Here is a 27870-nt window from a genome sequence, read left to right on the forward strand (position 1 = left end):
TGGGTAATTCATTTATCATTTCATACTGAAGAATAAACCATTCTTAAGTGGTCATTGATGCAAGTAATTAAAGGATTGTTTCTGTTTGCCCCTGAATGCCTTTTGAGCCATGATTTTGTTCTCTGTAACCTCTTGGGAACGTGCATGTGAACTGTACTTTACCTGAGAATGTGACTGACTGGCAATGGGAAAACTGCATGTGATTCTGGCAGGGATCCTGGCCCATGTTGACTCCAATGTTTCCCACAGTTGTGTCAAGTTGGTTGGATGTCCTTTGGGTGTGGTGGACTATTCTTGATACACACTGGAAACTATTGAGTCTGAAAAAAAACACCAGCGTTGCCGTTCTTGACACAAACTGTTGCGCCTGGCATATCCTGTTCAAAGTCACTTAAATGTTTTTGCCTTGCCCATTCACCCACTGAATGGCACGCATACACAATCCATGTCTCAGGTCAAAGAAGGATTATTAAACCTTGTCTCCTCCCATTCGTCTGCCGTGATTGAAGTGGATTTAACAAGTGAAATCAATACGGGATCATAGCTTTCACCTGGTCAGTCTGTTATGGAAAGAGAAGGTGTGCTTAATGTTTTGTTTATTGAGTGTATACTATGTTAGTGTTACCAGAAGCCTCTCTATTGTAATAAAATCCATATCACCAGATTATCTTGATTTAGTTCAAATGCCCATAAAGCCACCGTAACATTGCTAGTATTTTACTCGCTCTTTTTTTCAACATTCGTAAGCGTTATTAGTCTGCATAGAAGACCCCAAAAGATCAAGCAATTGCAAGAAAATACCCGGGAGGGAAGAGACCTCGAAAAGAACCACACGCATGGGTGCTCGGGGGATTCAGGACCAGGTAACGGTATGTACTGTCAGAGTATCTCTGGACTACTGTTTTTCAAATAAAAGGGGTGTGAGTTCATGTGCACAAGCAAAGGAAACGGAGTTATATTACGCTGGCCCGGGTTGAACCGGGCAATGGCCCGGCACATCATAGGGCGAAAGCCGGAGGGTGGAGCGCCCTTCTCAAATCAAACAGTAATCTGCGCCGTTTGGTCATGTCAGCATGGTGCATCGTCCAGAAACATACATCTCTTTTCTAGTTTTTATTGGGAAGGCAGGTAAAGGGTTTTTATCCAAAGCAATCACTGTTGAATGTGAAAACACAAAACTCGACTTAGAACTCGTGCTTAATTACGTTACTATTGTTTTGAGCCGACTCGCTGTCCGCCAGAGCGGGGCACCTGGCTCACGCCCGGAAGCAGTCCGGTTCCACAATGAATGCAATCACTTCACCCGAACAAATTCCTCTCACCGGGATAACCCGGGCCAGATAAACAAACCACCTCATTGACGCCTCTGGCTCAAGCGGTCCTCTGTCATCCGGGTATCTGCCATCGAGAGAGTGTGGGTGAGGAGGCGGGAAATGGCGTCTGGGAGCACTTCGCAGTATCAGCTACTAGACCGTTCATAAAAACAGCAAAGCAGAGAGGAAATAAGAAGAAAAAGAAGAAGAAGCAGCTGCTGTCCGCACCGTGGCAGCCAGCAGTGCTTGATCAGTCAACTCGCTTTCTAGATAAGGTGGAGTACTGTAAAGTAAGTAGGGATTATTTCAAGCGTCTTTCAGCATGTGTGAATGACGTACAAATAAATATTTTCATTTCTCGCCCCCAAGGCATGGACAAAAACTATCTACAGTAGCTAGCCAGCCAATTTGACCCTATGTCTTGCAACAATCTCGGCCTCCTGGTTTGATAACATGTAACCATTTCGCAGCGGAAAATTACAGATTTTTTTTGTAAATGTTGGTTTGATTTCTTCTACATTTACAACAGTCTTGGCTAACTATTGCCTAAAACAGCTAATTGACTAGATCCATGTTGCCAAGCTAGGTAGCTAACTAATCAGCTAGCAAAGTTTAGATAGTAGTAGTGCTAGCTAATTAAGTTTAGCTAATGTTAGTTAGCTAGTCAAATGTGCCTTCGGGCAGAAGGGGCTAAATATTGCTTGTCCAGCCTCTCACAACCTAAGTTCAATTTCGTTAGCTAGATGTTCTAACAGCTAACTGCATAGCTAAACCGCTAACATTTCTCAGTTGAAAGTGGACAGTGAGAAATGGCAGGTACAGTAGCTAGTTATCTAGGTGCTGTGTTTTTTGCTAGCTAGCGGGGTAGCCGCCACGGCTAGCTAACGTGTACTAACATCGCGCGCTACTTTCGAACGATGTTCGTTACTTGCTAGCAGCGAACTGGCGTGATGTTTAGCTAGTTAGTTACTATTGGCGTCCTGCTTTTACGGCCTTCTACCTGGACAAGAGTGGTCGGTAGCAAGCTTTAATTTCCCGCCCACTTTGTGTATACAAGCCTGCTTAGGGCTGCCCGTCCATGGACATAGAAAAAGTTAGTTGGTTAGGTTAGCTGTGGAACAAATGCGAAAGCTTAACATGTTTTCTTTTGAATTGTAACCAGCTTTGACCCATAATACGAAGGAGTCAGTAACATTTTGAACAGTGACAATTCGATTAACTTGTCAGAAGACTGTCTAGTTAGCTAACTAGCTATTTCAATGAAGTGTGCGTGGTGTTCCCACTTGCCACCCATGTTGATCGACCATCCCCTCATCTAACCATACCTTCCACTTGTTATGGAACGATGCACCGCCACCACCAAACGATTACTAGTGAGGGCGAATGTATGGGCTGCTGCAGTCACTATGGGTACTCTTTCTAGAGCCCCCAATTAAAGTCCAGGTAGCAATTAGACCAGTAAAAATACATGTAGTGTCGTACCCGTGGTATACAGTATGAAAAACCACAGTTTTCAGCCAATCGGCATTCAGGGCAATAATAGCAATAAAGCACCTCGTGGTATATGGCCAATATACCACTAGGGCTGTATCCAGGCTTTCTGTGTTGCATCGTGCTTAAGAACAGCCCATGGTTATGGTATATTGGACATTACTACACCCCCTTGTGCCTTACTGCTTAAATATACATGGGTTTTAACTCTAAAATATCTTTGTTTACAATTTATGCTCCCCGCATATAAGGAAAGCCCTGAACACAAGATTGTAATTTCTATGATTCACTTGGGGGAGGAACATATTGCCTGTAGCCTACTGTACATGGTGGGGAACATATTGTCTGTCTGTAGTCTACTGTACACGGTGGAGGAACATATTGCCTGTAGCCTACTGTACACAGTGGAGGAACATTGTCTAGCCTACTGTACCCGGTGGAGGAACATATTGCCTGTAGCCTAGTGTACACGGTGGAGGAACATATTGCCTGTAGCCTACTGTATATGGTGGAGGAACATATTGCCTGTAGCCTACTGTACACGGTGGAGGAACATATTGCCTGTAGCCTACTGTACACGGTGGAGTAACATTGTCTAGCCTACTGTACATGATGGCGGAACATTGTCTAGCCTACTGTACACGATGGGGGAACATATTGCCTGTAGCCTACTGTACACGGTGGAGGAACATATTGCCTGTAGCCTACTGTACACGGTGGAGGAACATATTGCCTGTAGCCTACTGTACACGGTGGAGTAACATTGTCTAGCCTACTGTACACGGTGGAGGAACATATTGCCTGTCGTCTACTGTACATGATGGAAGAACATATTGCCTGTCGCCTACTGTACACGGTGGAGGAACATATTGTCTGTAGCCTACTGTACATGATGGAGGAACATATTGTCTGTAGCCTACTGTACACGGTGGAGGAACATATTGCCTGTCGCCTACTGTACATGATGGAGGAACATATTGCCTGTAGCCTACTGTACACGGTGGAGGAACATATTGCCTGTAGCCTACTGTATATGGTGGAGGAACATATTGCCTGTAGCCTACTGTACACGGTGGAGGAACATATTGCCTGTAGCCTAGTGTACACGGTGGAGGAACATATTGCCTGTAGCCTACTGTATATGGTGGAGGAACATATTGCCTGTAGCCTACTGTACACGGTGGAGGAACATATTGCCTGTAGCCTACTGTACACGGTGGAGGAACATATTGCCTGTAGCCTACTGTACACGGTGGAGGAACATATTGCCTGTAGCCTACTGTACACGGTGGAGGAACATATTGCCTGTAGCCTACTGTACACGGTGGAGGAACATTGTCTAGCCTACTGTACACGGTGGAGGAACATGTTGCCTGTAGCCTACTGTACACGGTGGAGGAACATTGTCTAGCCTACTGTACATGATGGAGGAACATTTTGCCTGTAGCCTACTGTACACGGTGGAGGAACATATTGTCTGTAGCCTACTGTACACGGTGGAGGAACATTGCCTGTAGCCTACTGTACACGGTGGAGGAACATATTGCCTGTAGCCTACTGTACACGGTGGAGGAACATTGTCTAGCCTACTGTACATGATGGAGGAACATTTTGCCTGTAGCCTACTGTACACGGTGGAGGAACATATTACCTGTAGTCTACTGTATATGGTGAGCTGTTTGTGGCACTTCCTCTTTAATATGGAAAACACATTTTCTAAAATATTGACACAATTACAATCTTTTTAGAAGAAATGTAATTTAATCAATTATATGTTGAAATATGTATTTGTGTCAACATATTTGCGTGAACTAAACTAAAGCATGTTAGTTTTCAGTGTTATTTAGATGATGTAAGCTAAATCTGTGAAAGCTAGCTAACGTTAGCATAGCTCTTTCACTTACCTGCTTGACTTCCATGCTTACTGAAGCTCATGATGATGCTCGGCTGGTGCTGCTGCCTGTTTTGAGATGCTTTAAAGCCACATTGATGGTAGGTGCACCATCCACTTTGAGAAGCAACTTCTTGCTGAAATACTCCTTCCATTGTTGATAGCTGTGGAAGTTCTCAGGGATGAAATGTGACCTGCAGATTGAGTATATGCCCAGTTTATTCCCTCACTAATCCCACTTTTTTACAAAGTTTTACATTCATCGTGTGACGCTGACCGCGGGGCATGGAGGTATTTTCTTTCTGAAGTTAGTTTATTTGGATACCTCAAAGTCTAGTGATCAACATTATAATATAACAATTGGTGTAACAGTTTGTAATTTGGGAATGTTTTCTTGGGGTGTTCTAAATCTATATGCATTTCTGGCATTGAGAAATAAGTGTTACAAACTCAGATGCACGATTTAAGTTGTGTGTCATACTAAATTAAAATATTGAAGTTGCCATATTTTATTATTTTAGGTTGTGGTACCTTCCTTGATGTGGACAATGTGTTACTACATTACGCAAGCTCACATTTTGAACACATCATATTGGTGAGTAACATGGAGTGTTGGTGGTTAATCCAAACTGAATATTAATACTCAGTTTGGAAACCAGATCAACTCAAGATTGGTCTTGATGCAAACAATTTAACTGAACTTTTCATGCATTCCTTGGAAAATTATTCATTTGGTCATACTCTAGGGCAGGGCTATTCAACTGGCCCTTAGAATGGCCCTTTGATACATTTCTGAACATTCATATAAAAAAAGCAAACCATTTCCAGCAAAAATTTGATTTTTAGTACCAAAAGGAGCCCTTGTTCAATATTCTCCAGTGGAAGAAATGTTTTCCTGTAGCCCTGCCCATTAAGTGCTGTCAATTAATATCACCTAACATACCAGTTACAGCCAATCAGCGCTGCTAACAGAGGTACAGGGTCTTTCTGCCCGCCTTTCACCACAGATGAGATCACTACACCAGAGCGTGTTTTGTGCTTAACTCGGCTGTGAGTTAAACTACCATTGACTTTATCCGATCAACATCCTAGCCTGCAACATTGCTTGTTTTGTTGTCTGCTGAGCATCATGATCTATTTTTACGCAATGATGGCTAAGAAAGGGTAATGCGCTCGAGAGCATTGTGATCTTTGGGAGGAGATGGTTGCTTTTCTCCGTGATTGCCGCCACAAGAAAGCCAACAAATATCTAGTGAAAATGCTTGAGCTCGTATCACGTTTTGTTTTTGTGACATCTTCAATCAATTGAATTGACTTAATTTGGGACTACAGGGGAGGGATGAAACAGCCATTGACGTGATTGGTAAAACAGACTTTCAAAATGTTATTTTCTCCTGATTTAAGCTCAAACAAAACCTTCCATTTTCCCTTCACTGCGCAACTATATTCAGCCATTAGTACAAATCACTCCTGTGATGTTGGAGTTTTTAGATGAACTGAAAGCAAACTCATAAAATGTTGTAAAGTTAGTCCCTACAGAGGTGGTGCTTTTTCATTAACGCACCCATTCTCTACTGATGCGGTATGGAGAGAGACTGCTCTGCAAAAACTAGTCATCTGACATATACCAACAAAAAAAAGAATAATAAAAAAAATAACAAAAGTAGACAGGTAAAAGAATGAAGAAATTTAAAATGGGACATAATTTGATGCTGGTCATCTGAGATATGCTACAAATTAGGCCCCGTAATAATTGAGTTGAATAACCCTACATTAGGGTAAACTGAGCCAGGATAAAATGAGGTAATACCCGTTTACAGCTTTAACAACTTACTGCACGGCCACACCGCTTTGAGTGCATGAGGCAATTACACACATCTTCAAATAATTTTTTTACATTTGTTTTTATAAAGCACTCTAGTATAATGGTGTGTATGTGTGAGTAGCTAGCATCTAGCTACTATAGAGGTTGTTTTCTTTGTAGCATGTGTAACAGCTGGTTGTAATTTCAGAAATCTGGGGGCAGTGAAAATGGATAGTCTACTATACTTTTTTGAAATATAGCTTTATCCACATACTTGATGTGTGTATTATATATCCATAGATTTCCTTTGTTCTTAGAAGGAAAGAGAAATAAGGAAATCCTCTTCTCCCAGTATAGTGTTTCTGGTGCTACCGGCTGCAGCCTTGGGTTGTTGGAAGCTGTGAATGAGTCATGCTTTGAGATGGTAAAAAATAGGCATGCTATGACTGGAGGAACTGTATGTGTGATTCGTCTTCATTGGCTCTTGCATCCATGCTGAGTTCTGTTGGCACAATTGAGGCATGACGTTTCTGCTGCATTGGAAGATTTGCTTGCTCTTTGTATGGTTTAGCCCAGGGGTATCAAACTCAATCAGCACATGGGCCATATTGGAAGAAAAAAAAACAGAGCTTATAGTTTGTTTTTACAGAAACCGTGCCTACAACCGCGACCCAAACTGGACATATTTTTCTCTCAAAAAATAGGGCTCTTTATAAAAACCACTTATGTGCATAGGATGCTTTATAGCATTTTAACATATTAAATAATATTTGTCCAGCCTTTGCTGCTATGCTTGCAGATGTGGTTTAACTCCAGATAACAAAAACATAACTAGGTAGTTGTAGCCTAGCCTACTGCTCAAATGCTGTCGTAGGCCTACATTTCTCCTTTGCATGGTGTTTTATTGAAATGTTTGGCATTTTGGTTATTCGTTCTTACGCTTAAATAAATGCCAACAAAGATTGTTTTCTGTAGGCTACCGCAATGATCAGTTGGAACTGACACTTGACATGGCCTACCACACCTTTAAACTTTCGGTCACTGCCATTTAGTGATATGATACAGCATTTTTGTGTGTGTGTGTGGCAATGCACTGCGGTTTGGTGTGCATCGTGTTGGCAGTGCTTCCTGTGACTTGTAGTGCAGTGCATCATGGGCGGTATGGAAAGCGGGCCAAAATGAATTGACACCCCAAATCAGTGCGCCGGCTGGATTCTGTCTGGCTTAGCCTAACCGAGAGCTAGGTCGTTCCTTCATTCCTAAATAATCTTATTTACTGGCTATATTATTATCTAGGCGTAAAAACATTTTTAGTCTCTGGATTTGAAGCCTTTTTTAATCTGATTTGTAGCTAACCTCTGCATTGCATTGCTCACACTGGCACCCCTGTGCCCATGGGGCTTGCAGTCATTACAAGGACACTAATGCTGTCATATTACATCAATAGTACCACATAACATCCCTGTTATGCTAGTTCAACATAACAGCTGTTGCTTCGTCATGGTGAAGACTAGTGTTCATTTGGAAATCCTTCCTGTGACTTGTATTAAATAAGTCTGGCTATTTGTCTTGTGTCTATGTAAAATTGTTGAAGGCACATACGTTTCCCGAAACCCTGGCCTGTAATCAACTGCTAATTTGATGTGGGTAGTGAAATTAAAAATTGTCCATCACATGTTTTGACAAGGGATGGAAACTTTACATTAGTGACTGAAAGAAGGGATGTTGTGTTCACATTCCTCAAGGTTTATCTGAGAAGTAAATGGATTTAGTTATATTAGGATCTGTTGAGAAAGTGTGTTCACTGTTTAGGCCAGGCCCTGTGGTAATGTAATGCAGATGTAGTGAATCAGTGGGTTTCTGATAGAGAGGGCTGTGTCAACTGTCTGGCATGGTGCCTGATAGGTCCTGGACATGTCTGAACACATTTTCAGCCAGTTATGTAATGTAGGATGCTGACCAAAACTTGCTTTGCAAAATGCACTTTATAATTTCCACAAGAGCTTGCGCGTCAATGGGTGTCTGTAGCCAAGTGCGAAAATAGAACCTGGTTCAATTTTAGATGCGTGAAGTGCTGCAAGTACCGCCTTTCCCATCTCCTCGTTGGTGTTTAGGAGCATTCTAACCCATGTGGGTGATTTGAAAGAAGAATGAGGTCCACATGCCACTCGGTTGTAGTAATGCACCTTAAAGTTGCCATATAAAATCCACAGAGAAATAAACGATGAATCAAAGAAAACAAATTAATGTGGTTTCCCCTTTTTATCTGTGGAAAAATTGTTGGAGAAGAGAAACTACGATTATTACTCACAATGGTTGAAATTCTACAAAGATCCAGCAAAAAAAAGACCATGAACATTTCAGCTAAAATAACCCACTGTTTATCTCCCAGGACGATAAGCTAGCTAAATGTCCATGCATGTTTCGACCTGTCCCCAAATTTAATATACAGTGGGGCAAAAAAGTATTTAGTCAGCCACCAAATGTGCAAGTTCTCCCACTTAAAAAGATGAGAGGCCTGTAATTTTCATCATAGGTACACTTCAACTATGAAAGACAAAATGAGAAAAAAAATCCAGAAAATCACGTTGTAGGATTTTTTAAAATTAATTTATTTGCAAATTGGTGGAAAATAAGTATTTGGTCAATAACAAAAGTTTATCTCAATACTTTGTCATTGCCAACAAAGGGTATATAACAGAGGTCTAACGTTTTCTGTAATTCTTCACAAGGTTTTCACACACTGTTGCTGGTATTTTGGCCCATTCCTCCATGCAGATCTCCTCTAGAGCAGTGATGTTTTGGGGCTGTTGCTGGGCAACACGGACTTTCAACTCCCTCCAAAGATTTTCTATGGGGTTGAGATCTGGAGACTGGCTAGGCCACTCCAGGACCTTGAAATGCTTCTTACGAAGCCACTCCTTCGTTGCCCGGGCGGTGTGTTTGGGATCATTGTCATGCTGAAAGACCCAGCCACGTTTCATCTTCAATGCCCTTGCTGATGGAAGGAGGTATTCACTCAAAATGTCACGATACATGGCCCCATTCATTCTTTCCTTTACACGGATCAGTCGTCCTGGTCCCTTTGCAGAAAAACAGCCCCAAAGCATGATGTTTCCACCCCCATGCTTCACAGTAGGTATGGTGTTCTTTGGATGCAACTCAGCATTCTTTGTCCTCCAAACATGACGAGTTGAGTTTTTACTAAAAAGTTATATTTTGGTTTCATCTGACCATATGACATTCTCCCAATCTTCTTCTGGATCATCCAAATGCTCTCTAGTAAACTTCAGACAGGCCTGGACATGTACTGGCTTAAGCAGGGGGACACGTCTGGCACTGCAGGATTTGAGTCCCCGGTGGCGTAGTGTGTTACTGATGGTAGGCTTTGTTACTTTGGTCCCAGCTCTCTACCGGTCATTCACTAGGTCCCCCCGTGTGGTTCTGGGATTTTTGCTCACTGTTCTTGTGATCATTTTGACCCCACGGGGTGAGATCTTGCGTAGAGCCCCAGATCGAGGGAGATTATCAGTGGTCTTGTATGTCTTCCATTTCCTAATAATTGCTCCCACAGTTGATTTATTCAAACCAAGCTGCTTACCTATTGCCGATTCAGTCTTCCCAGCCTGGTGCAGGTCTACAATTTTGTTTCTGGTGTCCTTTGACAGCTCTTTGGTCTTGGCCATAGTGGAGTTTGGAGTGTGACTGTTGGAGGTTGTGGACAGGTGTCTTTTATACTGATAACAAGTTCAAACAGGTGCCATTAATACAGGTAACGAGTGGAGGACAGAGGAGCCTCTTAAAGAAGAAGTTACAGGTCTGTGAGAGCCAGAAATCTTGCTTGTTTATAGTTGACCAAATACTTACTTTCCACCATAATTTGCAAATAAATTCATTTAAAATCCTACAATGTGATTTTCTGGATTTTTTTCCTTCTCATTTTGTCTATCATAGTTGAAGTGTACCTATGATGAAAATTACAGGCCTCATATTTTTAAGTGGGAGAACTTGCACAATTGGTGGCTGACTAAATAAGTTTTTTTCCCCACTGTAGTTGGTTTTGATATTGAACCTGTCTGGTGGGAATAGTTCAAAATCAACATAAATGCATGCTCTTCAACCGATCGCTACCTGCACCTACCCGCCTGTCCAACATCACTACTCTGGACGGCTCTGACTTAGAATACGTGGACAACTACAAATACTTAGGTGTCTGGTTAGACTGTAAACTCTCCTTCCAGACCCATATCAAACATCTCCAATCCAAAGTTAAATCTAGAATTGGCTTCCTATTTCGCAACAAAGCATCCTTCACTCATGCTGCCAAACATACCCTTGTAAAACTGACCATCCTACCAATCCTCGACTTTGGCGATGTCATTTACAAAATAGCCTCCAATACCCTACTCAACAAATTGGATGCAGTCTATCACAGTGCAATCCGTTTTGTCACCAAAGCCCCATATACTACCCACCATTGCGACCTGTACGCTCTCGTTGGCTGGCCCTCGCTTCATACTCGTCGCCAAACCCACTGGCTCCATGTCATCTACAAGACCCTGCTAGGTAAAGTCCCCCCTTATCTCAGCTCGCTGGTCACCATAGCATCTCCCACCTGTAGCACGCGCTCCAGCAGGTATATCTCTCTAGTCACCCCCAAAACCAATTATTTCTTTGGCCGCCTCTCTTTCCAGTTCTCTGCTGCCAATGACTGGAACGAACTACAAACATCTCTGAAACTGGAAACACTTATCTCCCTCACTAGCTTTAAGCACCAACTGTCAGAGCAGCTCACAGATTACTGCACCTGTACATAGCCCACCTATAATTTAGCCCAAACAACTACCTCTTTCCCAACTGTATTTTATTTATTTATTTAGCTCCTTTGCACCCCATTATTTTTATTTCTACTTTGCACATTCTTCCATTGCAAAACTACCAGTCCAGTGTTTTACTTGCTATATTGTATTTACCTTGCCACCATGGCCTTTTTTGCCTTTACCTCCCTTCTCACCTCATTTGCTCACATTGTATATATACTTGTTTATACTGTATTATTGACTGTATGTTTGTTTTACTCCATGTGTAACTCTGTGTCGTTGTATCTGTCGAACTGCTTTGCTTTATCTTGGCCAGGTCGCAATTGTAAATGAGAACTTGTTCTCAACTTGCCTACCTGGTTAAATAAAGGTTAAATAAATAAATAAACATGTGCAGGAAAAGAGCTGGTTTGGTCAGCATGTAAGACTAAGTACGGGGGGGGGTTGTGCTCCTTGAGAGAAGAGCGCTGTGGTTACTTACAGTAAATCACTTTCCTTGTGCATGTTTTTTTTGTTAATGAAAATCATAGGTCCATCTTATCTCTAATGTCCTCATACTTTTTGATCAATTTGTCCCGTCAGTTGTTAGATAAACACATTCACTGAAATAGTCTTGAGTACCGTACTCAGTTGTCGGGCCGTGTGATGGGTCTTTGGCTCACTGAGGTACTGTGATGCAAAGGAAATGGTGTCTTGAATGCAAGCAGATGTTAGCAGCAGCAGCACATTTTCTGCTGGTGTTTTTTGTTCACTGAGGGTTTTCAAATCACCAGCTTGTCCACGTCTTTTTAGCTGTTAGGCTGTATGTTTTGTGAACCCATGAAGAGGGGGAAAATCAGGTCTTACACTAACGGTTTCCCCCCCTTTCTCTCTCTTCCCACCCAATCTTCCCCCCCATTTGTCCCCTTTGCCCTATCTGTCCTCCAGTCTTACATGTGGCTCTTAAAACAATGAGGCTGAGAATGCGGAAGGCATCTCAGCAGTCGAGCCCTGCCCATGCGCCCCGCCCATCCCGAACCAAGCGGAGGCATTCAGAAGTGGAGGAGTGCACGCCGACAGGTGGCGGGAGAGGCCTGCTGTCCACCATTAAGAAATTAATCAGAGGAAATGCTGTCAAGGTGAGCCGTCTCTCTGTTATGTCTCCGAAATGGCATCCTATTCCTTATATAGTACACTACTTTTGACCAGTGCCCTGTGCGTCTTGGTCAAAAGTAGGGCACTAGATAGTGAATAGGGTGCCATCTCGGGATGGTAACATTCCCCCCTCAAACATTTCACAGCTGTTTGATCACTAAAGTTACATGCAGTCCTTAGTTTAACTTATCTTAGCAACGTGTTATGTTAGCAGCACCTTTTTGCACCCCACACACACACACACCCCCTAGACCTTTATTTAGCCCCTGTCCAGATGTAAGAAGTCTGTTTCAGTACCCCCAGTGTCATGTTTCCCTAGAAATGCATGGTGGAATGCAGCTGGTCGTAGAACTCCAGCAGTGTTCTAATTTTAGCGGTGGCTCTAGAGATTGTAGAAGGATAGTAGGTAGTGGGGCTGTATGATTGGGGGAAAAAATAATAATTGCAATTTTTTGGATATAATAATTGTAATTTTTTGGATATTAAAATTGCGATTTTCTAACACATGGGTGAAAACTTGGTAATTCCATCAGACATGTTTAAAACACGTGTCTGGGTAGAAAACATCATTTCTAAAACGAGATCATTAGTTAATACATACTGTGCTAAATGAATATACAAAACCAAATTAAGCTAATATTTTCCTACATTGTTATACATATGGTGATAGGATTACAACACCTACATATTAACAAACCTAATTTAACATGATCATCAAACTATAGCAGGGTTCCCCAACTGGCGGGTCAGATTTGGCTTGCAGGTGGTTTCATTTGTTTTCTGAGCCCCATTGCCCCCATTGTTGGACATAATAGACTGTAAAAACACCAGGAAATCTGCTCCAAGAGGTTTTAATTTAGGAAATATTTTCTCAAGTATTCCCACGCATGGAGAGATGTGAAGGCATACAAATGTGAACATGTTGAAATTATGTTTTAGTCATATTATATATTTTTGGAGCTTATTGTGGTCAATTTGCAGCCTATAAGTTATTTGTAATTATGTTCTTGCCCCCTGACCATCCACTGAAGAAAAAATTGTCCGCGGCTGAATCTAGTTGATGATCCTTGAAATATAGTGTGCTATAAGTGTAGCATGTTGTTCATTTAACCAATGAATAACATGAGTTCCTATTTTACCATGGAGTTCTTCAAGTGAATTATTTTAAGGTAAGTTCATTATTTATTCAGCCAGCCACAGGCTGCAGATGGAATAGGAAGCTTATGATTGTATTTATGTATTAGTAGGCTGAAACATCATTATAAGTCAAAGTTCATTTAAAAACATGTAACCTACCAATTTACAAGGTGCATTCTGGTCCAGTCATTCAACGCGATGGCCTTGACCATGTGTACACCGTGATCGTTATGCACACTTAATGCTCCTCGTTCAGGCCCCAAGCGGCTAAAGCTTCTCTTAACCCCAGAGCTATGTTTTTTTTTCTTGTTATCTCTGGGGAAGTAGCCTATGATGTTTGCAAGCACAGACCTTTCAGTTGAATCTCCTTATCAATAAAATGTAGCCTCCTGTCAAACTAATGTAGGGCTTGGTTGTTATTATTAGTGATGGGGGGGACAATTACATATTGGGTTATTTGTAACGCTATATCGAATTGTTTTGACTCTTACAATATTATTTTTGCTCTAGTTGGCTGTACTTGCACAAACTCCAGCATTTTCCCTTCCCAGCTCGTTCGACATCTTTTTAAATCATTTCAGTTTTTCATCACTTATTTCCTTGACTGCTCAACTCGTTTTCTCGTGGCTCTTATCCCTCTGCAGCATACATATGGTAAGCAATATGTTTGGCACATTGAATAGCAATAAAAATCGGTGTCGAATCGCAATACATACGTATCAACACCAAAGTAGAGTGATATCACATTGTGAGGTCCCTGGCGATTTCTATCCCTATGTTGTAATAGACCAAAGACGGGCCTATGTTGTAGTCATGTAATAATCATGTGAGCTCTGTTTCAACTTATCCCTTAATTTTGCTATACAGCGTTGGGATGGTGACTTGAGAGATGGAATCTTGTGTCCCGTCCAGCTTGTTTATCCTCTTTTAATTGTTAAAACATTTTTTAATAGGAAGCTTTGCTGACTAAATGTGAATCCTTTCTTTGGCTGGGTGATTTCTGTGTGTCCTGCGGGATGTTTTTTTGTAGGGTGTTACCCTCGTCAGTTCCTGTTTAACGTAGGTGACTAGCTGTGGCTGAGGGGCTTTGTTGCTGTCGGGCGTTTTTGTTTTTTCACCATGCAATCGTCGTGAAGTAGAGGATGGTTCTTCGAACGATTGAATGCATTTGTTGTGTTGTCGCTACAACTGAGGCACTTTTGCACAACACGTGCATTTGGTTGACAACGGTTTGCCTGTTGCTGGAATACTGCCAGGCCACTGAAGATGCCCCCTTTGGCACCAAATCGCTGTTCTCATTAGCATTAGCAGCACTCATGTTTCTGAGGTAAAGCCCTTTCTCTCCTCACCAGCGTCTAACTGTGTGCTCTGTGGGATGCTTATGATTAGCCAGCATGACTTACAGAGAGTGAGAGCCCGCTTCTGATTGGTCAGCATCCTCTGTGCATGTAGAGTGAATGGAGTCTAGGAAATCTTATTGGCGACGGTACCGTAGTCTAGAGTGTGAAAGAACGTAGAGAATCGCAGCCTCTTGTGATATTGATGTGCAATATCCATATCACAATTTCTATCTGAATTTGATTAATCGTGCAGCCCAAGTAGGTAGCTAGGGGGTTGGCTGAAACAATGTTTCAGGAGAGAAAAAATCCCTCTGGGAAGGCATATGGGTTCTTTGTCTTGGACCATTGTCACTTGGCATACTACAAGTACATTGTACATCCAATCAGATATGAGTCAGAATTCCTTTGGCCATCTGCTAGTGGGTAGATGTAAAATTAAAATTAAATGTTGAATACTTTAAGATTTTTTAAAATGTGGTTTTATTCTAAAGTTATACTCCTCCCATCAGTTCTGATATGAGAGTTGTGTTTCTACTTCAGGTAGAGCAGGAGAACCCAGCAAAGAAGACACGGCTCACCTGCGACGTAGACGACAACCTGATCTCTTCCACACCACAAGGTGGCGATGCCCCCAGGAGGACCATCTCCAGGGTCAGCAGGAGAAACTCAGTCAACGGGGGTGAGTTTGGAAAAAGAGTGAAAAGTTATTCTGTTCAGTAATCATACCTTGCACACCAACAAGCCTTTTTACAGGAGTTTGCATGCCTTGATAAAGCGACGTCATGTTGTTCTTACCTGCTCCTCACCCTAAACCACAGAAGCGACAAACCATGACACGAACCATGACACGAGTAGTAAGCCTGTGAAGCCCAATGGGAAGCTGGAAGAGGCGGCAGAGACTTTGACCAGTCCGCCTAGAACCACTCTCCTGGGAACCATCTTCTCTCCAGTCTTCAACTTCTTCTCACCAGCAAATAAAAATGGTAATACACAAAAATGATGCTAGGTCGAAGAGTGCCAACCACTCTGCAGAAACTTGACTTAAAATATGTTAGATTGGCCTACATTGTTCCATGTTTGTCTCTACTCCCTGCACTGGTAAATGGCCTACTATATTACCTCGGTCTTCATTCAACCTTGTATGATGCTCATTTATGTTATTGTATTTTTTATATTGTGGTCAAGTCTAACTTCCCTGCAGAACTACGGTAATAAGTAGTATAAATATAGTAATCTAATGTAATTTTCAGCCACGTCATGTTCGGACTCCCCAGACCAGGCGTTGGAGGCTGAGGAGATTGTCAAGCAGCTGGACATGGAGACGGTGGAGGAGACCCCCACCTGCACTGGCACCACCACCGTGGAAGTGTGTACGACTATGCCCCTTTACTCCAGCAACATGCTGCCCCCCCTGCGGCCCCCACACCCTCCAGGAGTACCCATCGAGGAAGAGGAGGTCGTCACAGACATGCCGCCTCTCACAGGTAGCTGGAGATAAAGAAATGTCTTCTTGGTGTAGAGTCCATGTCATTATGGACGAGGATCATGCTCACTTCTCTCTCCTGCCCATTTCTCTTGGTCTCCTCCTTCCTATCCACTCAGCCCCAGACGCCCCTCCAGTAGGAGGCTATGTGGATGCACAGCCCACAGTCCCTGCAGAGGGGACATACGAGGAGGACTGGGAGGTCTTTGATCCGTAAGTACAAATCTGCTCCCTCTATGCAAAATATTCCAGCCTTAGTTAAGGCCAAAATATGAATACTTAGAATTCATTTTGATCTTGTGAATATAAAAAAGGAAAATGTACTGAACAAAAATATGAACTCAATCTGCAACAATTTCGAAGCGTTACGGTTCATATAAGGAAATCAGTCAATTGAAATCAATTCATTAGGCCCTAATCTATGGATTTCACATGACTAGGAATACAGACATGCAACTGTTAGTCACAGTTATTAGGGTGTGACCACTATTTGCCTCGAGACGCATGTACTTTGCATAGAGTTGATCAGGCTGTTGATTGTGGCCGGTTGTCCCACTCCTCCTCAATGATTGTGCGAAGTTTCTGGATATTGGCGGGAACTGGAACATGCTGTCATACATGTCAATCCAGAGCATCCCAAACATGCTCAATTGGTGAGTATGCAGGCCATGGAAGAACTGGGTTGTGAATTATGCTCAAACATGAGGTGATGGCAGCGGCTGAATGGCATGACAATGGGCCTCAGGATCTTGTCACTGTATCTACAGTGCATTCGGAATGCAATCAGACCCCTTCCCTTTTTCCACATTTTGTTACGTTACAGCATTCTAAAATGGATTAAGTAACAAAAAGTTCCTCATTAATCTACATACAATAACTCATAATGACAAAGCGAAAACAGGTTCAGATATTTTTGCAAATGTATTACAAATAAAAAACATACCTTATTTATATAAGTATTCAGACCTTTTGCTATGAGACTGAAAATTGTGCTCTCTTGTAGAGGTCGACCGATTATGGTTTTTCAACGCCGATACCGATTAATCGGCCGATTAAAAAAAAAAATATATATATATATATATAATTTATTTATTTTAAAAAATTTATTTGTAATATTAATTACAACAATACTGAATTAACACTTATTTTAACTTAATATAATACATCAATAAAATCAATTTAGCCTCAAGTAGATAATGAAACATGTTCAATTTGGTTTAAATAATGCAAAAACAAAGTGTTGGAGAAGAACGTAAAAGTGCAATATGTGCCGTGTAAGAGAGCTAACGTTTCAGTTCCTTGCTCAGAACATGAGAACATATGAAAGCTGGTGGTTCCTTTTAACATGAGTCTTCAATATTCCCAGGTAAGAAGTTTTAGGTTGTAGTTTTTATAGGACTATTTCCCTCTATACCATTTGCATTTCATTAACCTTTGACTATTGGTTGTTCTTATAGGCACTTTAGTATTGCCAGTGTAACAGTATAGCTTCCGTCCCTCTCCTCGCTCCTCCCTGGGTTTGAACCAGCAACACAACGACAACAGCCACCACATCAAAGCAGCGTTACCCATGCAGAGCAAGGGGAACAACCACCCCAAGGCTCAGAGCGAGTGAAGTTTGAAACGCTATTAGCGCGCGCTAACTAGCCAGCCATTTCACTTCGGTCGCACCAGCCTCATCTCGGGAGTTGATAGGTTTGAAGTCATAAACAGCGCAATGCTTGACGCACAACGAAGAGCTGCTGGCAAAACGCACGAAAGTGCTGTTTGAATGATGTTTACCCGCCTGCTTCTGCCTACCACCGCTCAGTCAGATACTTAGATACTTGTATGCTCAGTCAGATTATATGCAACACAGGACACGCTAGATAATATCTAGTAATATCATCAACCATGTGTAGTTAACTAGTGATTATGATTGTTTTTTATAAGATAAGTTTAATGCTAGCTAACAACTTACCTTGGCTTACTGCATTTGCGTAACAGGCAGTCCGTCTCCTTGTGGAGTGCAACGAGAGAGAGGCAGGTCGTTATTGCGTTGGACTAGTTAACTGTAAGGTAACAAGATTGTCACCTTGTCGGCTCGGGGGATCCAATCTGTCTTTCTGCCCCTGAACGAGGCAGTTAACTTGAAATCGGCCCAAATTAATCGCCAATTCCGATTAATCGGTCGACCTGCACTCTCTTGCATCCTGTTTCCATTTAACATCCTTGTTGTCTCTACAACTTGATTGGAGAGCTCTGGTGGTAAATTCAATTGGTTGGACATGATTTGGAAAGGCCCACACCTGTCTGTAAGGTCCCACAGTATGTCTGAGCAAATCCCAAGCCATGAGGTTGAAGGAATTGTCCGTAGAGCTCCGAGACCAGATTGTGTTGAGACATAGACCTGGGGAAAGGTAGCAAAAAATGTCTACAGCATTGAAGGTCCCCAAGAACATCATTCCTCCATCATTCTTAAATGGAAGAAGTTTGGAACCACCAAGACTCTTCCTAGAGCTGGCCGCCCTGCCAAACTGAGTAATCGGTGAAGGGCCTTGGTCAGGGAGGTGACCAAGAACCCATGGTCACTCTGACAGACTTCCTCTGTGGAGATGGTTGTCCTTCTGGAAGGTTCTCCAATCTCTGCAGCACTCCAGAAATCAGGCCTTTATGGTAGAGTGGCCAGACAGAAGCCACTCTTCAGTAAAAGACACATGAAAGCCCGCTTGGAATTTGCCAAACGGCACCTAAAGGATTTTCAGACCATTAGAAACAAAGTTCTCTGCTCTGATGAAACCAAGATTAAGCTCTTTGGCCTGATTGCCAAGTGTCACGTCTGGGGGAAACCTGGCACCATCCCTACGCTGTAGCATGGTGGTGGCAACATCATGCTGTGGGGATGTTTTTCACCGGCAGAGACTGGGAGACTAGTCAGGATTGAGGGAAAGGTGAACGGAGCAATGTGCAGAGCTCTTTGATGAAAACCTGCTCAGGACCTCAGACTGGGGCGAAGGTTCACCTTCCAACAGGACAACGACCCTAGGCACACAGCCAAGACAACACAGGAGTGGCTTCGGGACAAGTGACTTCAGGATATCCTTGAGTGGCCCAGCCAGAGCCCGGACTTGAACCCGATCAAACATCTCTGGAGAGACCTGAAAATAGTTGTGCAGTGACGCTCCCCATCCAACCATCCAATCCTCGATAGGATCTGCAGAGAAGAATGTGAGAAACTCCCCAAGTACGGGTGTGTGTGTGAAGCTTGTAGCGTCACACCCAAGAAGGCCGACGGTGCTTCAACAAAGTTCTGAGCAATGTGTCTGAATACTTATGTAAATGTGATAATGTAATCCATTTTAGAAGGCTGTAATGTAACAAAGTGGGAAAAGTCAAAGGGTCTGAATACTTTCCGACTGCACCATATGTGCAGGCTGTATTACATCCGGCCGCAGGAGTCCCAGTGGGCGGCGCACAATTGCCCCAGAGTTGTCCTGGATTGGCTGTCATTGTAAATTAGAATTTGTTCTTAAACAGCTTGGAAAATTCCAGAAAATTATGTCATGGCTTTGGAAGCTTCTGATAGGCTAATTGACATCATTTTAGTCAATTGGGGGTGTACCTGTGGATGTATTTCAAAGCTTACCTTCAAACCCAGTGCCTCTTTGCATGACAACATGGCAAAATCAAAAGAAATCATCCAAGACCTCAGAAAAAGAAATGTAGACCTCCACAAGTCTGGTTCATTCTTGGGAGCAATTTCCACCTGAAGGTACCACGTTCATCTGTACAAACACCAGTATAAACACCATGGGACCGCGCAGCCGTCATACTGCTCAGGAAGGAGACGTGTTCTGTCTCCTAAAGGTGAACGTACTTTGGTGCGAAAAGTGCAAATCAATCCCAGGACAACAGCAAAGGACCTTGTGAAGATGCTGGAGGAAACTGGTACAAAAGTATCAATATCCACAGTAAAACGAGTCCTATATCGACAACCTGAAAGACCGCTCAGCAAGGAAGATGCCAGTGCTACAAAACCGCCATGAAAAAGCTAGACTACGGTTTGCAACTGTACATGGGGACAAAGATTGTACTTTTTGGCGAATTGTCCTCTGGTCTGATGAAACAAAAATAGAACTGTTTGGCCATAATGACGTTATGTTTGGAGGAAAAAGGGGAGGCTTGCAAGCTGAAAAACACCATCCCAACCGTGAAGCACGGGGGTGGCAGCATCATGTTGTGGTGCTTTTCTGCAGGAGGGACTGGTGCACTTCACAAAATAGATGGCATCATGAGGTAGGAAAATGATGTGGATATATTGAAGCAACATCTCAAGACATCAGTCAGGAAGTTAAAGCTTGGTCGCAAATGGGTCTTCCAAATGGACAATAACCCCAAGCATACTTCCAAAGTTGTGGCAAGATGGCTGAAGGAAAACAAAGTCACGGTATTGGAGTGGCCATTACAAAGCCCTGACCTCAATCCTATAGAAATTTGAGGGCAGAACTGAAAAGGCGTCTGCGATCAAGGAGGACTACAAACCTGACTCCATTACACCGGCTCTGTCAGGAGGAATGGGCCAAAATTCACCCAACTTATTGTGGGAAGCTTGTGGAAGGCTACCGTAAATGTTTGACCCAAGTTAAACAATTTTAAAGGCAATGCTACCAGATACTAATTGAGTGTATGTAAACTTCTGACCCACTGGGAATGTGATGAAAGAAATTGAAAGCTGAAATAAGTCACTCTACTATTATTATGACCTTTCGCATTCTTAAAATAAAGTGGTGATCCTAACTGACCTAAAATAGGACATTTTTACTAGGATTAAATGTCAGGAATTGTGAAACTGTGTAAATGTATTTGGCTAAGGTGTATGTAAACTTCCGACTTCAACTGTACCTGCAGTCAGCATACCAACTGCACGATTCCTTAACTTGAGACAACTGTGACATTGTTGTGGCAACTGCACATTTTAGAGTTTATTTTTGTCCCCAGCACAAGGTGCACCTGTGTAATGATCATGCTGTTTAATCAGCTTCTTGATATGCCACACCTGTCAGATGAATGGATTATCTTGGCAAAGAAATGCTCACTAACAGGGATGTAAACAAATTTGTGCTCAACTTGAGTATTAAGCTTTTTGTGCTCATGGAACTTTTCTGGGATATTTTATTTCAGCTCATGAAACATGGGACCAACACTTTACATGTTGCGTTTATATTTTTTGTTCAGTGTCGTTTAATTTTTTTGTTGTGTGATTTCATTGCAAGTCCTGTATTTACCTTTTTGAACGGTTTGATTTGGGTTGGTCCAGGTATTTCTTCATCAAGCATGTACCTCCGCTGACTGAGGAACAGCTGACCAGGAAGCCTGCCCTCCCACTGAAGACCCGCAGTACACCAGAGTTCTCCCTGGTTCTCGACCTGGTGAGTGATGATAACATGGTGCTCTCCCACTAAAGACCCGCAGTACACCAGAGTTCTCCCTGGTCCTCGACCTGGTGAGTGATGATAACATGGTGCACTTCAATCCGTATGGAGCCTCCGACCACATTTTTCGGGTCAAACATTTATTTATTTTTACTGTAAATGGTACTTCCACTTAACGGGTATTGTTATGGTGGTTTGCAACTTACAACTATTTTTGTGATTCCTACCAGGATGAGACATTGGTGCACTGTAGCTTGAATGAGCTGGACGATGCAGCACTTACCTTCCCGGTCCTGTTTCAAGATGTCATTTACCAGGTATATACAGGAGTCCTTGAGATTTGACATTGAGGCGTTTCTGTTTTAAATGGGACATAATTAAGCATATTACTTTTACACCAGAGGGTGCTAAAGCTGTGCCATTGTAGACAGCCACAGGTGAAAGTCGGAGACGCAGAATCAGTTTCTAGGAGAAACGAGGGCCTCTGAATACTTTGTACAAATAACTGATACTTTGCTTGTCTGTAGGTGTATGTGCGTTTAAGGCCGTTCTTTCGAGAGTTCCTGGAGCGCATGACTCAAATCTATGAGGTAAACTGGGCTTCCTTTTCTCCTATTTAATTGTAACAGTATATGGAAAGAGTGCAGTTACTTGCTTTAAGCTACTCTGAAATGAGAAACGTATTCAGTTGTCTTCTCCTTGTTAGATCATTCTCTTCACTGCCTCAAAGAAGGTTTATGCAGACAAGTTGCTCAACATCTTGGATCCCAAGAAACAGTTGGTTAGGTAAGTTACATGTTTCTTTCTACCCCTTCATTTAGATGCATTGGAAGTATCAGCTGTGTTTTTGTAATAAATACCAAGCTTTAGCTTTGACATGCATGTATAGTGTTCTGTTTGCATGTGATTGCAGTTGCTGTGTCTGATTGTGGTTTTGGGGCTGGGCAATGGACACGTGCTGCCTGCATGTGATGTTCAGTTGTCAACATTGTTGTTTTGACTGAAATATTCATAAACAGACCTTTAGACTTAACGATTGATTTATTTTCCTCTCCACTAACCCTAGACACAGGTTATTTCGTGAGCATTGTGTCTGCGTACAAGGGAACTACATCAAGGACCTGAACATCCTTGGAAGAGACCTGTCCAAGACTGTCATCATTGACAATTCACCACAAGCCTTTGCATATCAGGTGAGCCTTTCAGCAACAAGTGACATCTGTAATAGAGGTTGACTGATTTAATTAGGGCCGATTTCAAGTTTTCATAACAATTGGAAATCGGTATTTTTGGGCGCCGATTTTTATTTTTTATATTTTTTAATTTATACCTTTTATTTAACTAGGCGAGTCAGTTAAGAACACATTCTTACTTTCAATGACGGCCTAGGAACGGTGGGTTAACTGCCTCGTTCAGGGGCAGAACGACAGATTTTCACCTTGTCAGCTCGGGGGATCCAATCTTGTTACCTTACAGTTAACTAGTCCAACGCAATAACGACCTGCCTCTCTCGTTGCACTCCACAAGGAGACTGCCTGTTACACGAATGCAGTAAGCCAAGGTAAGTTGCTAGCTAGCATTAATCTTATCTTATAAAAAAACAATTAATCACTAGTTAACTACACATGGTTGATATTACTAGATATTATCTAGTGTGTCCTGTGTTGCATATAATGTGACTGAGCATACAAGTATCTAAGTATCTGACTGAGCGGTGGTAGGCAGAAGCAGGCGCGTAAACATTCATTCAAACAGCACTGTCGTGCGTTTTGCCAGCAGCTCTTCGTTGTGCGTCAAGCATTGCTCTGTTTATGACTTCAAGCCTATCAACTCCCGAGATGAGGCTGGTGTGACCGAAGTGAAATGGCTGGCTAGTTAGCACGCGCTAATAGCGTTTCAAACGTCACTCGCTCTGAGCCTTCTAGTAGTTGTTCCCCTTGCTCTGCATGGGTAACGCTGCTTCGATGGTGGCTGTTGTCGTTGTGTTGCTGGTTCGAGCCCAGGGAGGAGCAAGGAGAGGGACGGAAGCTATACTGTTACACTGGCAATACTAAAGTGTCTATAAGAAAATCCAATAGTCAAAGGTTAATGAAATACAAATGGTATAGAGGGAAATAGTCCTATAATAACTACAACCTAAAACTTCTTACCTGGGAATATTGAAGACTCACGTTAAAAGGAACCACCAGCTTTCATATGTTCTGAGTAAGGAACTGAAACGTTAGCTTTTTTACATAGCACATATTGCACTTTTACGTTCTTCTCCAACACTTTGTTTTTGCATTATTTAAACCAAATTGAACATGTTTTATTATTTACTTGAGGCTAAATTGATTTTATTGATGTATTATATTACGTTAAGTGTTCATTCAGTATTGTTGTAATTGTCATTATTACAAATAAATAAATAAAATCGGCTGATTTAATCGGTATCAGCATTGAAAAATCATAATCGGTCGACCTCTAATCTGTAACCCAACCTAGCACAGCGTAATTAAGCCTATTTTTGCATTTTAAATGATATTCAGACAATTGATATATGCTGTTGTACAATCCAATACAGAGTATACCTTCCTATATCCCTACAGCTTTCCAATGGGATTCCCATTGAGAGCTGGTTCATGGACAAAAATGACAACGAACTCCTGAAGCTTGTCCCGTTCTTGGAGAAGCTTGTTGAGCTGGTACATACAAACTACATTTTTTTTAACGTGTTTTACTAATGCTTGGATAGTAATAATTTGTTTATTTGTAAGTCATACATGCTTGAGCTGTCATTGACATGTGCTTTGCAATGCCCCCAACATTCATTTTTAGTAGCCCACTACCAAAGTCTTTTACAAAATGAAATGTTCTCGCCACTACAGAGAAATCATCTCTTTAAATCATTGGTTTAGGTTCATATCACTGTGGTATTAATATAGTCTGTCTCCTGTGCTCCAGAATGAGGATGTGAGGCCACATGTTCGAGAACGGTTTCGTCTGCACGAGCTTCTTCCCCCAGACTGATCCCTGGAATAGATGGACAGAAGCGATAACGAATGATTGAATAAACCAACACAGACATGTAAAAAGCCCTCTTTGGATTACAACATTGCCATTACTGTTTAAGGTTTCAATTTTTTCTCTTTTTACCCAACATAGTTCCCCCCCCCCATCGATAACGACAATGCAAAGTCAAATTTCTGCAGCAACATCTGGTTAAAAATAATTTACAAAGCCACACGTTTAGATCACATTACTGTGGGCAAGATCAAGAAGGCTCCTCCTTTTGACTGGCTTTTTTTCAGGAGCAGTTTCTTTCTCCCTGCTTCCTCTCGGAGGGGCCAAGGTGCTGTCTGTCTGGACTGAATGTGTTAGCTGACAGAGAAGAGGATTATACTTGCTCCCTTTGGTGCTTTCATGGGACTGTTGACAGTGACACTCATTGGCAACAGACGAATTTGAACAGGAATGGCCAGTAAAGTGTGTGTGTTTTGTGTGTGGGTACATAGCTTATCTTTTCTTTCCAGCTTGGGGTTTTTACAAACTTTTTACCAGTAGCCTATAGGATCTCATTATGCATTCCTCTAGCTGAATTTATTTGTTTTGCAGACACTTGTTGTAACCTCTGTGTTATTTCACCCCATTTCACAATGTTGCATTTGCTATTTTCTGCCTATGTTTTATGTAGGTGTTCTCCAAGGCTGTTGATTGGAAAATAACATTGATGTTATGGTAGGATATCCCCATGCTATTTCAAATCAAATTGAACAAATTCACAGCTTCCTGGATAATTTGTACTTCTGTTTAAACAATAGTTGGCTTTGTTTGATTTAATAGGACACTTTGCCAATAACCAATCAATTAGTATCACTTTCAAGAAATTTGCATCAAGAGACAGACAGTTAATTTGACTAAATGTTCCCCGCTTCTCAAGTGATGTGTTATTGACATTTTTCTTTTATAGTAATATTTTTATTTGTCATTCATATATTTCAATGTATTTTTAGTGAACCAAGGTTTTATTTTTATGGATATGTCTAGTATTGAATTATAACTAATGTAGATTTCACCCCTGTCTGTTACTGGGGGCAGATGGATGGATGGATGGATGGCTGGGTCCTGAAACAGCCCAATGTGTAGCACCACCAGCATATAAACAGCAATCCTCGTCACTGTGGTATAAACCCAACCTGCCTAGTAGTTTTTTTATTTGTTTTAGGAATTAGTTTTATTATATGGCTTTAAAGCCTTTTTAAATGCAGTAGAAAGAAGCAGCGTTATTGGAGAACCTTCGTTATGCATGTCTGGATGTTTCTGCCCAGACTTGGGAGAGTTGTAGAGAAATATACCATGATGCATTGTCAGATATTGTACCTAGTACTTGTTATTTCATGTGGCCTAACCAGATCATAGACACTTTAATGATGACAAACCGTAAGGAAAAAATTACACCTAAAACGGTTACCGTACCATGTCCATTTGGCCCTTTTGTTGATATTATGGACTTGTACATTAGCTGGTCATGTATATGGTGCCATACAAACCTCCTTCCTAACATGATCAAACATCACCCATGTCGTCTTTTCTCTCTCTCTCTCTCTCTCTCTCTCTTTGGAAGTGTTTTATAAGTCGGAGACAATCAAGCCTCTAATATCAAAACACTCAAATCAGAAAGGAAATTCTGGTCCGTTTGCTCTGTTTTTGTTCTAAATTGAATTGTGCCATGTGAGCAAAGTTGTTAGGTGAATCCAACTGTGCGTCCTATCCCAGCTAATCATGCATGTCATTTTGCCAAACATCTGACGGACTGAGGGTTAAAACCCTGTAGAATACCAGTCCTTTTAGCCTGTTCTCTCATTGCCTTTCTGGAAATCATCGCCCTATAAAACTGAACTGACGCTAAATATTTCCAGACTATGAATGTAATTTTTTTCCCCACACTTGATCCCAAAATGGGGGGGAATTAACTAATCAAAAGTCCATGATCCAAAGGATCTATCAATTTCTTAGATTTTTGCTGCTTTGAACAGTGCACATTGAGTAAACATTTTTCACCATTCTAAAAATATATATAAATAATGGACACCCTATTCTATAGCATTTTCACATATGCAGCCCTATCCATACCCACTTTAGCGGTTGGTTGAGAGTTGGCCCCATAAGCCTGATATGGCCCCTAGGAGAATGAACCTGCTCCTTAAAGGGGGGCCTGGCACTTCTATCAAGGGAGAGCTTACTTTGTAATTGTTTAAGGATGGGTTATTTGACATGTACATCCAGTTCATTTTTATGTGAATTATACCTGTTTTATTGTACAATGGATATTGTACAATACATGCAGCTTTGCGTTAAAAGAACATCCTTAAAGGAAAATCTTTTTGTATTTTTTATTTCAAAAGGCATGTCCTCTACTTTTTAAATGTATTCATTAAGATTTAACTTCACATCAGATGGAGTGTTTTTCTTACAAATATCTGTGTATGTTTTAGTTAGGGCAGTGTCACTGAACTGTTAGAAACCTAGCATGTATGTACAGAATCTTGTTTTGTGGGGAAGTCCTGAATTAAATTTTAATCTTGGCACTTTTTCTGCAGAAAAGAGCAACTGTGTTAATGAACTTTTTTCAATTTCCATTTAAGATGTATTTAAAATGTATTTTTAAATGCTTAAAATTACATCTTTGTTAACCATGTTGTAAAATGTACATACCAAATTGCATTGAAGTATTGAACAAAGTTTTAAAGTTAAACCATCCAGCATGCTGTTTTTCTTTCCTATTGAACATGGTATTGTAACTCTTGGTAGTTTATTTTTACTTGATTATCTCTAGACCAGGGTTTCCCAAACTCAGTCCTGGGGCCCAACTTGGTGCATGTTTTGCTTTTGGCCCTAGCACTACACAGCTGATTAAAATCATCAAAGCTTGATGAGTTCTTTAAATCAGCTGTGTGGCGCGAGGGCAAAAACAAAACGTGCACCCAGTTGGGCCCCAGGACTGAGTTTGGGGAAACCCTACTCTAGATATGGGTATTCAACTCTTACCCTATGTGGTCTGGAGCCT

At 41.7% G+C, this 27870-nt stretch overlaps 1 protein-coding gene across 5 annotated transcripts; it reads left to right on the forward strand.

Annotated features, from left to right (window-relative positions):
* The first annotated feature begins 995 nt into the window (after window positions 1-995).
* Window positions 996-27558, forward strand: LOC110506441 (CTD small phosphatase-like protein 2-B). Of its 5 annotated transcripts, none has more exons than XM_090222221.1 (14): window positions 996-1603; window positions 5217-5290; window positions 12247-12437; window positions 15471-15609; window positions 15749-15913; window positions 16181-16414; window positions 16533-16626; window positions 21710-21821; window positions 22055-22141; window positions 22352-22414; window positions 22531-22610; window positions 22891-23017; window positions 24413-24508; window positions 24768-27558. In XM_090222221.1, the coding sequence occupies exons 3-14, from the start codon at window positions 12270-12272 to the stop codon at window positions 24831-24833; spliced, it is 1431 nt and encodes a 476-aa protein (XP_090078347.1). In that variant the 5' UTR covers window positions 996-1603; window positions 5217-5290; window positions 12247-12269; the 3' UTR covers window positions 24834-27558. The 5 variants fall into 5 exon arrangements, 4 of the variants coding, with proteins under 4 accessions (XP_090078347.1, XP_021441723.1, XP_090078348.1 ...); XM_090222223.1 differs by having other exon boundaries at window positions 1393-1603; window positions 16205-16414; XM_021586048.3 differs by lacking the exon at window positions 5217-5290 and having other exon boundaries at window positions 1220-1603.
* Window positions 27559-27870: the final 312 nt, after the last annotated feature.

The sequence above is a fragment of the Oncorhynchus mykiss genome, chromosome 26 (genome assembly GCF_057628025.1).
Source record: "Oncorhynchus mykiss isolate SJ-2025 chromosome 26, ASM5762802v1, whole genome shotgun sequence".
Lineage (NCBI taxonomy): Eukaryota > Metazoa > Chordata > Actinopteri > Salmoniformes > Salmonidae > Oncorhynchus > Oncorhynchus mykiss.

Coding starts and splice junctions, on each gene's coding strand:
- LOC110506441 (XM_090222221.1), top strand. CDS start 12,270: ATGAGGCTGAGAATGCGGAAGGCATCTCAGCAGTCGAGCCCTGCCCAT. Junction 16,627..21,709: donor GACTGGGAGGTCTTTGATCC/GTAAGTACAAAT, acceptor GGGTTGGTCCAG/GTATTTCTTCATCAAGCATG. Junction 22,611..22,890: donor CCCAAGAAACAGTTGGTTAG/GTAAGTTACATG, acceptor CACTAACCCTAG/ACACAGGTTATTTCGTGAGC.